The 19,375-nt window shown below is 33.6% G+C and overlaps 1 protein-coding gene across 1 annotated transcript; it reads right to left on the bottom strand.

Annotated features, from left to right (window-relative positions):
• Positions 1–902: 902 nt before the first annotated feature.
• On the bottom strand, positions 903–3,474 carry LOC130806769 (probable glutathione S-transferase). Its single transcript, XM_057671971.1, has 2 exons — positions 2,980–3,474; positions 903–1,517 (listed from the first exon to the last, which is right to left on the bottom strand). The coding sequence occupies exons 1-2, from the start codon at positions 3,295–3,297 to the stop codon at positions 1,173–1,175; spliced, it is 663 nt and encodes a 220-aa protein (XP_057527954.1). The 5' UTR covers positions 3,298–3,474; the 3' UTR covers positions 903–1,172.
• Between the last annotated feature and the right edge of the window lie 15,901 nt (positions 3,475–19,375).

Here is a 19,375-nt window from a genome sequence, read left to right as displayed (position 1 = left end):
CTCATTAATCACGTTTAATTGTGTGTAAAAACAAGAGCAAAACAATTGACTATGAACTTATTAAGTGAGGATAGTGTTCAACACCTATAAGCGTGGCTACAGGTACTACCAGCGTCTCTTACAAGTGTGACAATGAGCAATTCTAGCCACGCTTATTAAGCGTGCCTAAAATTTACCCACACAAGCAGAGATGCAACTTTTTTAAGTGTGGCTAAATCCATCAGTCTTATATATAAGCGTGCCTAAATATATTTTTAAGTGTGGGTAGCTGCAACTTTTTTTGTAATGAGGATAGATTTCTTATCTCTAAGGAACAAGGATACTGGTGTCTCTTGGACGAGCCAAAGATGCAAGCCCACCCATTTCATTGTTTCTTGCACCTCTCATACTGACGTATACATTGTTGTCCACCTTTACCACTTGGTCTTGGGCGTACGATTTCCCATGCATTGGTTCCTTTTAAGGTCCTTTGCTATTACCAACTTTCTTTAGGTCAGTTGATGCCTTAGGCCGTTAGGAAATTTATATCTTTCATCTGGCACTGAGTACATGTGTAACCCCTTGACCTTGGATTTGTATCGTGACGTATTTTGGATTGAACATCCCCATAAGTGGTTGTGCCACGAAGTTGTCTTGCGAAAAGAAGCAGCACTTTCCTTGGTGGGTATGTCTACCTTGACTATAACTATTTCAACTCGATTACGAAATATATGGCCAATTAGGATGATCACGATGTCTATTTTTTGAAAAATAAGAGTCACTATGTTTGGGAAGAATAACGTAAAGTTAATAAAAACACTTTTCTTTTGTCTATCATGTGGAAAAATTAGAAGCTTAAGGTCATCACGTGCATATACAAAAATGTTTGCCTACCACGTGAAAAAATCAATAGTTCAGAATTACCACGTGAAATTTCCCTTTTATATTATATTAGACTATACATACTTTATTCGTAACAATTAAATTGTATAATTATTTATTATTCATCATATGCACTATTAAAAAAAACATAGTTAAATAACACATCAATCTACCATGAATAACATTGCTAATTATTCATCAAGAGATAAATCAACTATTTCAAATGTTCCAAAGGAGTATTCATGTTTGATTAAATCGATAAACTCATGAATAAAAAGAGGAACATATCTTTAGAATTAAATGTGTTTTCTTTACTCAATACCAAGTGACTTCTTGTACTCCAATAGAAACTCATAGATCGTCTTCTCATCTTGAAGAGACTTAGCAACACTATCTCTTTCCATGCATCTTTTAGCCCATTCAATAAGCTTAGGGCATGACTCACCAATGCTAAAATTGCCTACTTTTTCCCAAGCATAAAACCAACAATAGAATGAAATGAGACTAACATCAACGAACCCAAATGAATCCCCTCCAAAATATGGCTTGTTTCCTAATTGTTGCTCCAATAATTTGAAATGGTCTATGAATTCCTTCTGGGCTGCCTCTTGTTCTTCACCTTTGGTAGTCCAAGTTCTACTACTATTCTCATAAAGCTGCATAAGATGTAGAAGGAGTTAGTGTTAGAGAATATAAAAGCATAAAACAACCTCTATAGCAGCTTGGATGACTTGAGAGCATAAAACTATAGCTAACTCTTGATCACTTTTAGTTTACATTTTATTTTTTAATCTATAATTTAGAGCGCAAGTTAAAACGACATAGTCAAGTGATGAGTTAGGTTTCATTTAATTTGTATCAATATTTTTATAATATTTAATTATGCACATTTAAAGATATTAAAAAGTTATTTGATTGATTACTAATAATTTTTTATTTTCACACTATATCAATATTTCTCTGTACTAAAACATTGCATTTGAACTCTGTGAAGACCAAAGTGAAGACCAGAGACACACTCTTTTTTATATATCTATATTATATACCAAAATAAAACACAACTGACATAAGCAACTTAATAAATTAATTAGTTGTCATCTTCTCATGAAATTATTTCCCTCATTTAAGCAATGATGATGTCATTGAATAAGAATGACTATAGGAATCCTAAATGTTAAGAATGATTATAAGATGATTGATTTGACCATCATTAAAAACTTTAGTTAAGACTATAACATTTACTATTAAAATTTGAAAAACAATGTAATGAATAGCAGTATATAATATAGATGCACAAATTATTATCTTTGATTTTTAATTTACAAAGTTCTATTGATCTATATTTATTTATAAAAACATTCAATCATTTACAAATTAATTATATTACTTTTAAATATACATTTAAAAAAAGTTCACTAAAATGCTAATTATATTATAGATACAATTTAAAATGATCCACTGCTTTATCATTATTATAATGATAACTATAAAAACTAAAAAAGTTTGATTCTAATTTTCATAAATGTAATAAAATGTGTATTAATAAATAATTAAAATTAATATGATATTATACCGGACCTATTTAATTTATTTATTTTTTAAATTAAAATGTTAAAAAAAGTATACATCGCTCAGGAATTATCTAGTTTTTTATTATACGAACACCTAATTATTTGACCAACATTAAACATACTCTAAGGATTGAATTTGGGTATAGCGAGACTTGCGAAACTAGATGAGACAAATAGTAGAACCCTTGACCCTTCCATTTTTTTTTTTTTTCTAAATTTCAAGTTCAACTTGGTATAACACGATTTGTCTGCTAATTCTTTTTTTTTTTGCACTTCACATAAAATCGTCTAATAGCTAACTTTAGCTTTTTGTGATTCTTATTTTTTAAAGATATTAGTAGATCATTGGACACTAATTCATATATTAATTTTAATTTATTTACTCAAAATATCTATAGTATGATATAAATTTTTTAAAATAAATACATCAACTCAAGTTGATAAAAATAGCACACTAAAATAATAAATACTCAAATGTTTATCATCCACAGAAATGGCATAAATTGAAAAAAAAAATTGAAAACAATTAATAGTAAAAAATATATACCTTTTTATCAATATAATCAACCCAAAAACGAGCTTGAGCCCTCTCATAAGGATCAGAAGGCATCAAAGGGTTCTTATCATTCCAAACCTCATCAATATACTGAACAATAATAGAAGATTCACAAACCGGGTTATTATTATGAATAAGAACCGGTATTTTCTTATGAACCGGGTTCATTTTGAGTAACAAATCACTTTTATTCATTAGTATATCTTGTTCTTTATACTCATAATTAATACCTTTTTCAGCAAGGGCAATTCTTACTCTCATTCCAAACATACTTATGCAGAAATCTAATAGTATTACTTCATCCGCCATTATTGAATGGGTTTTTGAGCTTAAAGAGGGAGAATTTGAAGTTTGGTGATGGTATGAAGGGGAATGGAATAGGGATAATGTTAGGGATTACGGCTTGTTATTTATAGAATGTTCTTGGGTCCTTGGTTTTAGTAAATCTCAATCAGACTAAAAATATGTGAAACATGTAATTTAGAATTTTGGATGGAATTCTAATAACGAACTTTGTAAGTCATGATGACGTTAAAAAAAATACATTATTGTGGCTAGAGCTCAATCACATTTTTGATATTTTTTAGCTTCTTTTTTTGTGTTATTTTTTCCTCTACAGGTAGTAATCTATTGCCCTACTTAGCCTACTATTCAATAAAAAATAAATAAATAAATAAATAAATAAATATATATATATATATATATATATATATATATATATATATATATATATATATATATATATATATATATTTACATGTGAGATTTAATTAGATTAGTTTTAATGTATACGTTTTACTATGTATGTTTTATAATTTTTTATAATGTGTATTTAGAGATATAAGGGTTCAAACTTTACATTGAACTGTGTAAAAAGTAAACAAGAAGAACAAAACAAAGAGAGTATTTTTTTTAATTACTACTAATTGTCGGAACTTGAAATATAATCGTTGGAATGTTTTTCACTTGTATACATGGGATGATTTTGTTCTACATATGTACACCAACTCATCTGCTTCTAACCTCTTTACTAATACACTCTGGTTAGTCTCTTTAATTACGCAATCAATTCTAGTTACTCAACTAGTTTTTTAATTTTTTAGTTGTTCTTAATCATCATATATAACAAGATCTTTAAACTTCGCCACCATTTTCATTTTATCGTCACCCTTCTTTGAAATTACGAATTTGTCTCTGAACTTTAAAAAATTGCGAATTTGCTACTGGACTTAAAATTTCTTATTTAGACTCTAACCTCTCTAAATAACTCATTTACCACACTTAAAAAATAAAATCACAACATAAAATTTTTCGAGCAAAAGCTAAGAAATTCAATCCGCAAACAAATAATCAAGGTAATTTTTATTCGAATCGTATTATTTAAATTAAAAAAAGAAAAAAAATAGGGTGTCGCACGAAATTCGCGACTCGAACGCGGGTCAGTCGCATGTTGCTGGTTTCGTGCGACTGACCCGCAGTCGTGTCGCGGATTTTGTGCAACACCCTATTTTTTTTCTTTTTCTTTTTTTAATTTAAATTAATTATTATTAATTTAATTTATAATGTTATTTTTATTATTATTGTTATTATGTTTATTATTATTATTGTGATTGTTATTATTATTATTATTAAATTTTTATTTTTGTTTTAATTATTAAATTTAATTTATTTTTTTAAATATTATTATTATTATTATTATTATTATTATTATTATTATTATTATTATTATTATTACTATTATTATTATTATTATTATTATTATTATTATTATTATTACTATTATTATTATTACTATTATTATTATTATTATTATTATTATTATTATTATTATTATTATTATTATTATTAAATTTTTTTATTCTTTTAAATATTATTTTTATTATTTTTGTTGGTGATGTTGTTAATGTTATTGTTATTGTTAGTATATTTTTGTTTAATTTTATTTTTAAATATTGTTTTTGTTATTAGTGTTATTATTATTATTATTATTGTTGTTGTTGTTGTTGTTGTTGTTGTTGTTGTTTTTGTTATTAGTGTTATGATAATTATTTTTTTAATATTATTATTATTATTATTATTATTATTATTATTATTATTATTATTATTATTATTATTATTGTTATTATTATTATTATTATTATTATACTGATTGTTGTTAATTTAGAAAATTAATTACAATAATATTAATAATAAATATTTTGTTAAATTAAATTTGTTGATAATGATTAATTAAATATTGTTGTTGCTAATTTATATATGTTGATTAGGAGTAGTTTAATATGTTAATTAATTATTGTCTTTTGTTCATATGGTTAATTTAACGTAATGTTTGATGATTTTTATTTATTAGAAATAGTTTATTAAATTATGAAAAATTGTAGTAAATGGCTGGTACTCACGGGAAAGGAAAGGGATTTTTTAGAAACTTGTTGAGCGGGAATAGTTCTAGGCCTACCCTGCTCAGAGGGGACCCTCATGAGAGGGGGGTAACGGGTTTTGCTAGGAGGGCTAGGCAAGAAGAGGCTAGCAGACACAGTGAGGCCCAACGATCGAGTACGCTGCAGCAAGTGTGTACTCGTTTTGATGATCAGGCTAGCAGCCTCTAGAGTAGTTGTAGGGTTTTTAGTGATGATGATGATGCTGATGATGTTAAGTACCAAGGTGTTGTTCTTCGTCCAGTGGACTGGACTGTTGTCCGGAGGCCCGACGGGAAATTCGCACGTGTCGGCCTTAGTTCTTCAGGCACATCTAAGCGTGCCGGACATAGTCACGTTGATAATGAGCCGCCATGGGAGAGCAGGCGCTCACAGTCCGCTGGAACGGACTGGTTGGTCATACGGATGGTCATGAAGCGGGTTAGGAGCGGGTCTGGCCAGACCCGGACCCCAACCCTTTTTTTTGATGGATCCAGACCCAGATCCGGACCCTAACGGTCCAAAATTTTCAGACCCAGACCCAATTAATGGGTCTTATACAAAGCGTCTTTGATTTGTCAAAATTGAACCTTTTGCGAGTTTTTTTGTATTTTTGTAAGCAACTTATTATCGTATTACAAACACTTGTTCGAGTCCATAAAATTCAAATACAAAATAATTACTAAAACATAAAAACACTTGTTTAAATACATAATTAAAAATTAAATATAAAAGACTAAATGAGATATATAGTTTATATTAGAGGAGAAAGAAAAAGTTAGGGTTACTGGACAGCCTTACTAGTTACTAGATTGAGATTAATGAGAAGGCAAATTAGGCAATCAATATTCAAGGCATTATATATTAATAATAAAAAAAATTAATATTAGAATTTAGATATCAGAAATTCATAATATAAAATTTAAAAGTTTAGGGTCCGGGTCTTCACCTTAGGACCCGAACACGGACCCGTCAAATATTTTTTGGATCCAGATCCGACCCGGATCCGATGGGTCCCAAAAATTAAGACCCAGACCCTTAAAAAGGGGTGGGTCCGAAGCGGGTCCAACAGGGTCCTGGACCCATGACCATCCCTAGTTGGTCACATCGCCCCAGCTCGGGGGCCCCACAGATACGCGCATGATACCCAGCTATGGCGGGCACATAACTAAAGTTATTTTTGACGGCTCTGAGCGTACACCTCCGATTCTGGAGTGTCGTAGTAGAAAGAAGCCGTTGGAGGCGATCATTGGACTGCAGGATATGCCCGATGCGCTTTACGATGTTCTACCGGTCACTCCCCTCGGCCGGCTACCGTACATTATGCACCAACACATCGACTGTGGTTTGATATCGGCCTTCATGGAGAGGTGGCAGCCGGATATGAACACCTTCAACATACCATTGAGGTAGATGACGATTATGTTGCACGACGTGCAACGCATATTGTGCATAGGCATTGAAGGTTCACTACCGTTGAACCTTCTAAGGGGCAGTGACAGGTTGGTATTTTTGGTTTGTTTGGGGAGCCCATGGCCAAGCTACGACGGAAAGGGATATTCAAGGCAGGTTGCATCAACGTAAGTTATGCAGTTGTGCCATCGGTCGCAGGCTATGGAGACCCAGTCAACAACCTACTACATGGCTATTGTCGGCTCTACCCTGCTGGCGGATAAGACCAGAACCGACATGCGACCTCACCCGATACTTACCATCAACGTCGATCAGGATGAGACCGCCTAGGGTGCGGTGACGCTGGCCTACATGTATCGCCAACTAGGAATGGCATCTAGGGCTGATTGCAAGACCATTGCTGGTTGCCTGACATTGCTCCAGACATGGATTTACGAGTACTTTCCTGCCTTCCGCCCTCATCCTCGCCACGCAAATGTGCCTAATAAGACTAGGGCGGAGATGTGGTCCACGCCCAAGCCAGGTCGTGAGATCAACAGGCTAAGGGACTGCAAGAGTATACTGGACTATATGACGGAGACTCAGGTATTGTACATCACATCACACTTTGTTATTCATGTTATTTTAATTTTAGATTATTTTTATATGTTAACTTGGCTTGTATGCAGGTGGAATGGACTCTGTACATGACTTCTCCAAGGGCATTGCTAAATGAGCACCCACGCACCACCTACATCGGGGGTATCACTTGCTTTGATATCGACGAGGTGTATTTGCCGGATAGGACAGTGCGAGAGGTCGGCTTTGTGCAGGCTATTCCCCCCTCCTATGAGACCAGCCCAGGCTTTACGACTGGCACACGGTACCTATTCCGTGACCTTTGCTTCTCCGTCTATGTATACGGAGGCATGGAGTAGGTTCCCCTATAGTGCCCGCCTTGGTGATCAGGCACTTTGTCGAGAATTTGTTCCATCAGAGGTTGATCCTAGTTACGTTGACTGGTTCAGAGGGTGCTCCCACCCATACATCCTCCCTGGCGAAGGACTGAGTGCCGGTTTTGGTCCAGCTGAAAGTAGATCGAAATACGTAAGTTTTTTTAATTTATTTGTTTTCTATTATGTCTTTATGTTATTTAGATGTTGTTTAATATCTTGTTCAAACCCTTTTTCCCTTTTTTTTACAGTTTCTAAATGAATGGCTGAGTCGAGTCGCTCCATTGTTGAAATTGTCTCATGTTGCGGAAATGACCGCCTGGGAAAGACATGCTTTAGATGTATATCATGGTGATGTAATAGATTTATTTGCCGAATGGCAAGCTTTTAAGGGGCATGGCCCTTCATAGACTGTAGTTAAACTAATTTACATTAATGCTTTTATTTATTTACGTCAATGCCTTTTACATTATATTTAATTCATGTTTACATCAATGCTTTTATTAATATATATCATTACTATACATATTGAATTTCATCTACAAACTGAATCACATCTACATGTGTAGTTAAACTAAATAATGATGCACACAATAATATAACTATGGACTATCTACAATTGAATCCCATCTATATTTTTACAGTTAAACTAAATAATGATTTACACATTGTGTTACACCATGGACTATCTAAATTTACAGCATCTTTAGCGGTGTTATTACGTTGTGGTGCTTTTGGCCCGTATAGTCTATTCCAAAGCAAAATCCTGCTACTAAAATGTGTTTCTATATGTCTGGAAAAATTGTCAACTGCTTCTCTTCATGATTGATGGACTAGCGGCAGAAGAGATGAATCATCGTTCGTTAATAGTTGCTCAAAATGATTTTTATTCACCCAACATATATGTATAACTTTATTTACACTATGCACACCCGCTGCTTTCCTTAACGGAAGAACCAAACAGTTGTACATAGGATTACCGTCAGCAGAACCATAATAAGCATTTGTAATGTCAAGAAACGTTGCTGCAGAGTACAATGCCGTCGGTGCATCCATCCAGTGAATATAAGGAACAGGTCCATTGCTGTGTGAACCAATTCTGAATATAGCATTGTTTAACGTCTGCTCCGATAGATACAAACGTAGGTCTTGCTTTCTATTCATTTGCATTTCCATACACATTGCACGTCTTAAAAGAGGCCATGCCTCCTCGCCTCCCAACTCTGTGGCGGCAATAGCTCTAAATCCACAGTTACCATCACCTATGACATCAATCCAATCAAACAAGAATAGAGGGAGAATGTGCAGGATGTGAATGGGCCATGGAAACAGTGATAAATCACGACCTCATGGATCATCTACTATTATTGAAATAAGGTTAGTAAGATTAAACTGTAACAAACTAATTTAAATAACGGAAAGGAAAGTCATGTACCGGATAAGTTGAAACTCAACTTAATTCCAACTGAGGCTTGTGTTTCCCAACCACTAGATCTACCACTGGATCTCCCGCGGGATGAAGAACTAGACCCTCGACCATGAGATGAAGATGATCTACTATATTCAAATGAACTTTTATTTCTTCTAAGGGTTTTGCTTGTGGTTGGTCTTCCCTTTCTAGGTGGACTTGCGTAAGGCTCAGGTATATGGGCTGCATCAGGGTGTAATTCATCTTCAAGTACCTGAGACAATCGTCGTAGAACTGCAGCATCAGCTTTTAAGACATCATCGACCAACGATTGAAAGTACTCTTTGTCATCGGCGTTTGCGTGCCGTACTTCTTCGTTGGTGTCATCTATTACCTCTGTGTACTTCAAAGTACTCCAGAATGGATGAATGTCATCCACGTACAACGCACCTTGTGAACTGATCGACATATATAAATTACAAGCACACGGAAATCCATACACAACTGCATTTGTTAAGTACATAATCACTCAAATCAAACATACGGTTATGCTCAAGCCGCAACTGCTCCAAGGCAAAAATAGATACATGGTGATATAAAGGTCTAAAGAAATTATGTCGCATTGACCTTGATACAAAATTCATGGATTCCTATAGCGCTTGTCGGATCCTAGCTTGCTGGTTTGTAATCTGTGCGTGTGCCCTTTTAAACAGGGTATCAAATGAGCTATTACCGCTACCAAGATAATACTTGAAAGACGAGTGTTGGCTTTTGACTCTGCTGGTAGTCTGGTTACCCATGTGTAAACAGTCATTCGTCCATGCAGGCTCAAATTTATCTCTAAGTGGAATCCATGTTCCAGCCAAATATCGAACGACCTTTTTGTTCCTAACCGACCAGGTAGTGACCATCAATTGCCATCTCTGTTCAAATTCGTCGATTGTAGAACTTTCAACCAAGGGGTTCCATATACTTTTCCTGAATATCTGCCCTTGTTGATTTCTTTTCCTACCACACAACTTGTCCACCATGTTCTCAACGTCGTTTGCAATACGCCAAATGCATAACAAATGCCGCACATCTACATTAAACACAACATTGAATGTAATTAAAACATATTCAATAAAGAGAACGACAATAATTAATCAACAAAACTTTTTTACCTGGGAAGACATCACGAATAGCTGCAGATAAACTCTCATCTCGATCAGTGACGATGACACTAGGAGTCTGAGCTGTGCCTAAAATATCTCTCAATTCGTGTAACACCCACGAATATGACACAACTGCCTTATCTCGCATCAAACAGAACGCAATCAAGAAGTTGTGATTGGTTGGCGTCATTCCTATTACTTCACACAGTGGCTACTTTTGTTTGTTTGTTTTGTATGTTATATCTATCAACAAAACATACGGGCACATACATATCATTTGGATAGAGGTAGGATTTGCAACTAATCATCTGCTCAATCCCCCTTCACTATCTAAGTTTGTCCAGACCACGTAATTAAGCTCTGTGGCCATATAAAGACAGTGTTGAAGGAGAGTCCTACCCTCCATCTCTTCTCTCCTTATTGATTGGCTAACATTATAAATCTGATTCATACTAGTAAAAAAAACCAGTAAAATTATCTCTAATTCAAGTCATGATAAAGGCAGGTTGCATGCCGTTTGCACTAAGTTGTCGTATGTGCTCCCGAATATCTACATTCATCCTATTTGCCCTTACATGACCTTCTCTATACACTAAAAATCCATGATTATGTCTACCTTTTTCTCCAGGACACACCCTCACCGTCCAAGGTCTTTCTCCTAGTTTACGACTACTTTTTACAACCATAAATTTACACCGACAAGTTCTACTTTTAGAACCAGGTCGGGCAGCATTATCTAGATAATGCAAATCATCCCTTGTATTACCATAGCGATGACATCTTAAATACAAACTAACTCTAGAACGTCCTTTTTTTGTTTATAAGAAACACGTGTAAATTGAAAACCTATTGTTATTGCTATCTCATCGGCCCAATTATGTAATTCATCTATGGAATTAAATTCCCTATCCATAACAAATCTACCAGAGTAATCTACATTGTCTTTTAAGTTTTCAAAGTCCTGCGAATTTGAAATATGAAATAAACCATATATTAGGTTATTAAAAAACTATACATACAAACATTAATAATAAAAATATTAAATAAAAATTATAATTTACTTTAATAATTAATAATAAATAAAAATTATAATTTACTTTAATAATTAGTATTAAAATAATAGTAATACAAATTAATATTAATTAAAAATTATAATATACTTTAATAATTAATATTAAAATAATAACAATACAAAAAATAAATTTAAATAATTGGAATAATAATAAAACATATTAATATTAAAAAATAATAATAATAATAATAACAATATATAATTATAAAATATTTAAATTAATAATAACAAAATAATAATAATGTTAATAATATAAAATTACTTACATTAATAATAATAATAATAATAATAATAATAATAATAATAATAAAATAAATAATAATAATAATGATAATAATAATAATAATAATAATAATAATAATAATAATAATAATAATAATAATAATAATAATAATAATTGATTAAAAATCTTTTCTATTTGATTAAAAATCTTTTGACTACATGTACATTTGTTTTATTTTAAAAACTATTAATTGATTCATGTAGAATAAATTTACAATTTATATTACCAATCAAGTTATAAGTATTTTTTTAATTACTACTACTTGCATGTTCATTTTGTTATTTTAATCATATTATTTTTTCATTTCTTAAAAATATTTTCAATGTGATTCAAGGATATGAACAAAATTTCTGCCACAATGTATTTACATCTGCAAAAGGTAAAAATGTATAAGTATTAATATTTATACTAAATTACCCCATGAACAATAACTTAATTGTCAACCAAATACAAATCTTTTATTAACAAAATGATGCACTCATTGTATGTGATATCATGATCGTTTACTAACAAGATTAATTTGAATGTGATGGTATTCTCGATATATACTTGTGGGAAAAGGCACATAATCGATATATAATCCATTTCAAGAAATATTCATTCCAATGTTTTATCTTTGAGGTAATGTTTTTTCCAAATTTTTCACTTGATCTTTAGATTCGATTTAAATGACGTACAATAAGTTTTGACTTGATCCAAATTGCATATATATTACTTGAACGTAACAACTATTAATAATAACGAAGTTATTCCGTTGATGTTTATTTAAGTTGATTTAAACTACATATTATTGTAAAATTTTATGCATTAATATCATGATCATTTACTAACTAGATTAGTTGTTTGTTATTTATTTTACGTAGGAATTAGATGTTGTCATCTTCAAATGTGTAATTTATGTGGAGTTCATATAAAATGTAATAACTTTTTATATATTAAATTTGTATTGTAGTATTTTGAGGTGATTTATCAATAACTTACTTTACAAGATTTAATTTAATACCTGTTTTAATTGACTATGTGGATTTTTTTAATATAATTATTAAATTTTTTTATTTGCATGATTATTAATTATCCTAAGAAAAAATTATCAAAATAATTAAATTTCTATGTATATGAAAAGTCAAAAATCACATTAATTGCACATGCTTGACACTAGTTATTATGATTCATTTAAAGAAATCTATAATTATTCTCTTATATCTTTAATTGTGAGTTTGTGACATACGAATATATCTTCCTTCTTGAAAATCATTATGATAGTTAGTAAGATGGAAAAATCATTAGGATGATCAAGTTCTAAATGAAAGATTACTTCTACTCTAGCGAGATCAACATCATTGTTAGTTAGTAACGACTATAAGACAAATTACCAAGAAGGACATGATCATGAATTAGAAGATTATGCAAATAAAATGGAAGAATCACTTGAAATTGATGACGAAGAAGATAAACCATTAACTCCTATTGGGGTAATTTGATTTCATCATTCATCAACAAGATCACAACAATAACACCAAGAACAATAATAATAAAAAGGTCGTTCATGACATGTCAATTTCTAAAATATCACTTAGTTCAAATGTTTAATTATTTTAATTTAAATTATTATATATTGTAGTATTTGTATATGAGTTTATCTCAAGGAATTTAAGGAACTTATCTTCCAATTGTTTTTCCACTGCTTTGTATGAAAAAGGTAGCAGTGGGGCATGTAGGTGCTCAAGTTTCCTTTTCTCTTGTATCTTATTCCATCTCTCTTCTTCATCCAATGATTTCTTCTCTTTTCCTTCTTCACTTTCATCTTTCTTCTCTTCTTCAACATCGTATCTTCTTCTTTAAAAACTCCCCTTTTTTCTTCCCTCTCAAGGTCACCCCCATGCTAAATATTCAATTAAAGACCATTCCCCTTTGAAGAACCTTCCCCAAAATAATCCCTTGGAGCCACAACTAGAGTGGAGTATGAATTCTCCGATCTAAGGAAGATTGCCTTGTATGATGGTGAGGGTTAGAGTTTGGGGTGTTAGGCGATTGAAGTGGGTGGATGGGTTTGGTTGAGGGTTGGATGGAAATAATGATGGTGGAGGTGGATGGGCCAACTGAGCAAGTTGAGACTCAAACATCTTCTGTTCAGCATGAAGTTTTTGCATTTGAGTAATCAAGGTTTGATTGATTCAGGATAGGGTTTGGTTTTGTTTAGCAAGAGAGCTTACTTGAGTAGAAAGGTAATCATTGGTTAGAGCAAGGTTGGGTGGTGGTTGTGCTGGAGGATATGGAAAGTTGGGGTTAGGTCGTGGCACTTGGATATTTGGCCTATTCCCATTAGAGTTAGGGAAGCTTCCACCGGCTTGATTGCTATAGGGTACATAATTGTTAGAGTTGTAACCTTGGATGAAGTTTCCTTGGCTAGGGTTGGCATTGAAGGGAGGTCTAGAGGGTTGGTTGTTATATGAAGCTTGATGAGTACACTCTTGTTCTTGGCCACCATAACCCACGGCCGCCACACATTCGGGATTATAACCATTTCCATCATAATTCATGACCGGGGCCTTTTCTTGGTTGCACCCCTCATAATTCACAACCGCTATTCAGAATTGGAACCCCTACATTAGGATGTATCGTGATTAGTGCCCCCGCAGATTCTGCATGAGAATGATTTGGCTTCATACGCAGCAGATACGTTGGAACTACCTTGAACCAACTTGAACTTAGATTACTTTTTATCCATAATTGCTTCAATTTTTTCCCTGATAGAGTCCAAGTTGCCCGTGTCAATCATTCCTCTAGGCAGTCTACTACTCCTCGCTCTATCCCAAGAGCTATTTTTGGCCCACCTCTTCAATCTTGACCTTTACTTGATTGCATGGGACTTTGGAGAGTTGTCCACCAACCGTCGAATCTAAAAGTGCTTTGGTGGAGTCATTGAGCCCATCGTAGAAAAAGGTGTTGAGATGATTCTCCCCATACTCATAATGGTGGCAAGCTCTGATCATTCTTTTAATTCTACTCCAAGCGTCACTGAGGTTCTCATTATCCTCTTGAGTAAATGACGCGTTTTTCTTGCGCCAATCCTATGTCTGAACAGTAAGATAGAACCTTTCTAGAAAAGCGTCTTCAACTGAGCCCAAGTAGTGATGGAGTTGGGCTCTAAGCACTTATACCAATCTTTGCCGTTTCTGGCTAGACTCACATGAAAAAGGTGCATCTGAACATAGTCTGGACTGTTGGGGCATGGAGGAATGAGCACACAAACTAGATATTTGAGAATGCTTCTAAGTGTTGGAGAAGACATGATGAGGTCTCCTTCACCATTTACGTGAATTGGGGGTGAATTTGGAATGGAGCTGGGGCTACGGGTAGCACAACACCCCCTTGAAACCCTTGAAACCTAGGTGTCCCAAACTGACCAAACAAAGGTTATTTTTCAGCCATCGATGGTGTAAGAGGGATCGGGTATGGATGGTTATGACCGAACAAGAGGTGGAGATCGTCTTCTAACCTTTTGAATTTCGAAATTGTAAGTAACGAGTTGTAGCTCTGATATGTGAGTGCTATAGTGCATGCAAAAAACACTAGAAACCAAGCGTAAGCACTGAGAAGCAAGATTATTGAACAATAAACTAAAAGAAAGCAAAAATAAGCTACATCAAGCACAAAATCTAAGAATAACGCCTTGTCCCTGACAACGCCATATTGAAAATCGACTTTTAGCGTCGTTAACTAAGAACCAAGTTATGCAAACAATATTTGTAAACACCCTAAGCACTACACGAGTATTGTAGGAGTAGAGGATCGAACCACGAAGACAAGGCTTGTAAGACTAAATACTTGATGCAGGGAGTGTAAGGGGTATAGGGTTGATAGAGCTAGACTACTAAAAGCAACAACAAAACAAGAAATAAAGTGATAATAAGCGATATGAGACAAACAGGGATGGAATGCATCCACCCTAGAAAGGTCTATATGAACTCATGAATAGCTAGGTCAAGGGAAATCATACAACAATCAATCAAGACACTCTAGATGATGCGAGAAAGTTTGTGACCCTATAAATCTTGCGAAAAACCTATAATCGCCCCATGTCTCCTAAAGAGTGGCAGCACAAGATTCACATCGAATATCAATCAACTAATCATCAATAATCTCAAACATTAACTTAACACAAGAAGAATAAAACCAATCCTAAGGTTTCACCAAACAAAAACCCCTAAGAAAACTACTCACACATACTAGAAATGACAAGAGGAAAAGCAATAAAGAAAACCATTAATGAAAGCATGACGAACTTAAATGAAAATAACAAGAAATCAATAGAGAGAACAATAAATGAAACCAAGAACTACTCTACAAAGTAATGAATGAAGCAAGAGCAATAAAGAAAGCAATGAAATCAAACAACCATAAATGAAAGCATTAAATGACAATAAGCATAAAAGAGAAATGAAACTTACATATACAAAAAGCTTAAATGAAAGACTTAAATCCAAAATACAAAGCTTGAAATGTATATAAAAGCAATAAAGAAAAGCATTAATTACACTAGGGCCACTAGTGGAAAAAACCTCATTAGCTGCGGTTTTTTTGCCATTATTTGCTGCGGTTATGGCCCCCAGCAATACTGACAGCAGCAAATGTCCTACTTTAAATGTTGCGGTTCAAAACCGCAGCAAATAAGGGCATTATTTGTTGCGGTCATGGGCAAAAACCGCAGCAAATAAGTAGGGTTATTTGCTGCGGTCAGGGGCAAAACCGCAGCAAATAACTCTCTTTTTTTTTTTTCTTTTTCCGTTTTATCCTTATAATAATGCAATAATAATACAATGTAATAACAGTGATTAATCCAATGATAATCACAGATAATCAACATTAATCTCTTTGTAATAATAAACTCTCACTCGTATATATAATATAATATTATGTACGTACATATATATATATATATATATATATATATATATATATATATATATATATATATATATATATATATATATATATATATATATATATATATATATATATATATATATATATATATATATATATATATATATATATATATATATATATATATATATATATATACATTGAAGTATAAAAAATAATCTATACTAATTACAATTTATCAAGGACAAATATTAGCAAGATACGCGGCAATCTTGTCTTTTAATTCGCGTATCTCTTCACTTCTCAAAGGGCGTGTTTCCCTCGGAATGTCGTTTAAAACCTATATATAATATTAAAATAAAAGATTAATATAGAAATAAACATTAGATTTTACCAATAATATATTTAATTAATAATGTAACAAATACTTACGGCATCTATATTTTCGACTCCAAAGTCCTCCACGGAATTTATAATATCGTCCATATACTTCAGCGCGTAGTAGCCGCAGTCAACGGAAGAAGAAGGTTGTTGAAAGCACTAAGAGAAAATAGATGTTAGTGTCAAAAAAGGTTAAAAACGCATAAAATCGCAACTTAACACGTAAATTCTAGAATATGACTATGATTTTCAATTCTAACAACTTCTAAACAATAATATATACAAAATAGTGTTGTGTTCCAAGTTTCGTGCAAAACAAACCATGTTTGACCTACTTTACTCGAGAAATTGACAAAAACGCTTAAAAACCCTTAAAATCGCAACTTAACACCTAATTTCTAGCATATGACTATTATTTTCAATTTTAACCATTTCAACACAATAATGTATGCCAATTAGTGTTGTGTGCCAAGTTTCGTGCATAACAAACCAATTTTGACCTACTTTATGCGCGAAATTGACAAAAACGCTTAAAAACCCTTAAAATCGCAACTTAACACCTAATTTCTAGCATATGACTATTATTTTCAATTCTAACATTTTCAACACAATAATATATGCCAAATAGTCTTGTGTGCGAAGTTTCGTGCATAACAAACCAATTTTGACCTACTTTACGCGCGAAATTGACAAAAACGCTTAAAAACGCATAAAATCGAATTTGCGTACCTTTCTTACTATCCATTTTGGAAATGTGGCTCTGGATGTAGATCCCATTTGTCCACGCACTCTTTTCATTGCGCTGAAACGCATGGGAAAAGTAAAACTATTTATATATATATAACACTTAATTAAATCAAATTGGTAAAATAATTAATATTACGTACGCATTCAACAACACTTTGAATCTTGTGTTGCGAGGTGGGCTTTGAGGTTTTTGTAATGAGTCGAAGACGTGCACAGTGTTCGTTAAAGGACAAATGATCAAAAGTATCCAATGCAAACTAGAAACACAAATTTAAAATCAACAAATTAGAGATTAGGTGACTTTAAAAATCAAAAGATAAGTTCAATTTCAATAATAAAACTTACTCTTCCCACTATGGAGCCAGAATGAATGTGTGTTTAGATGCAAGGGAATTAGTCAAAGCAGTCTCAATGTATGCTCTGACCTGATCTGGATCATTTCTACATTTACTACCCGAAATCGACTCCGGACAAAACCATCCAATTTTTATTGGAGGTTCGTAAGAATTTAGCTCCTTGTAAGCCGCACTAAACTCACAAATAAGAGAATTTTGTTAGTAATTCGGTCATTAAAACAATCAAACAACAATGCCTAACTTGTAAGATAATGAACATCACCTCATGTAGACATGGAAAATAGCTACGTTCAACATCTCTCCTCTCAAAAATTGCCCGATGTCATTAGGACCAATAATTACAAACGGGCTCTCTAAAAAGCAATATTGCTCCTTCAGCAGGGTCAAAATGATTAGGTCCTCCTCACTTATGCGAGATGCACAATAATGCAGCCATTTGCAATCTTGAGAGAGATCTTTTAGCTCCTCATCAGTCAAAATTGGAGTGCTTGGCATCGACTTTGACCGAGTCGACACCTTTGCTGAGGAACCGACCTCTCTCCAAGATCTCTTTGGACTCTTTTGCTATTTCAATTTATACAATTAAATTAGTGTGAGCATGCAATTAAAAAAATAAAAATAAATAAGGTACAAATGATTCTTACCATGTTAGTGAATCGGACCCAAGCATATGGCCATGTGACGAAACTACCTAGGGCGTCTGATAGTTTCTCAAGGCTCCATGCTGGCATTGGAATTGGGAGTGAGAAATCTTCAAACCCCTTTACAATAGTCTCCACGGCCACACTGATGTGGCCACTTGTAACAGGCATTGAATGCACTGTTTGGCCCTCTTTGTTTGGCTGGGCCACACCATATGCAACCTCAGTTAAGTCGCCATCACTAGCAACACCTAACTGAGGCAGCAAAAGAGAACAAGGAGTCGCCTCCTGAAAATTGTGTCGTTTAGTATAATAAGCATCATAATAAAATATTAATTACGCGTTGCAATTTTAATTAATAAGTGCTTATATATTTAAAAACTATGTACCTGTAGCATTGGCTCCGGAGTTGGCTCCGGATTTTGAGCAACGAAGTTTATGTTCTCCGGTGTGGTGTTTTCCCCTTCAGGGGTATTAATAATGAGCTGGGGTGCTACGGGGGTAATGGGCTCGGGTGTTGGCTCGACCAAAGCGTTAGGATCCCCATGTTGACTTTCCTGATCCTTGACAATCAGGTTTGCCAAGTCCACAATGGGTGCTCCCATCTTCTGCAACACGGCGGCCAGCTTGGAGAGAACGTCCTTCGTAATCTCCGCTCGGAGGGTTGCTGCTTCTTCCCGCAGTGCCGTTTGGGATTGA

This window comes from Amaranthus tricolor, chromosome 2, assembly GCF_026212465.1.
Source record: "Amaranthus tricolor cultivar Red isolate AtriRed21 chromosome 2, ASM2621246v1, whole genome shotgun sequence".
NCBI classification, from domain to species: Eukaryota; Viridiplantae; Streptophyta; class Magnoliopsida; order Caryophyllales; family Amaranthaceae; genus Amaranthus; species Amaranthus tricolor.
Note: the sequence above shows the minus strand (reverse complement) of the source record. Positions and strands in the feature narration are given on the sequence as shown.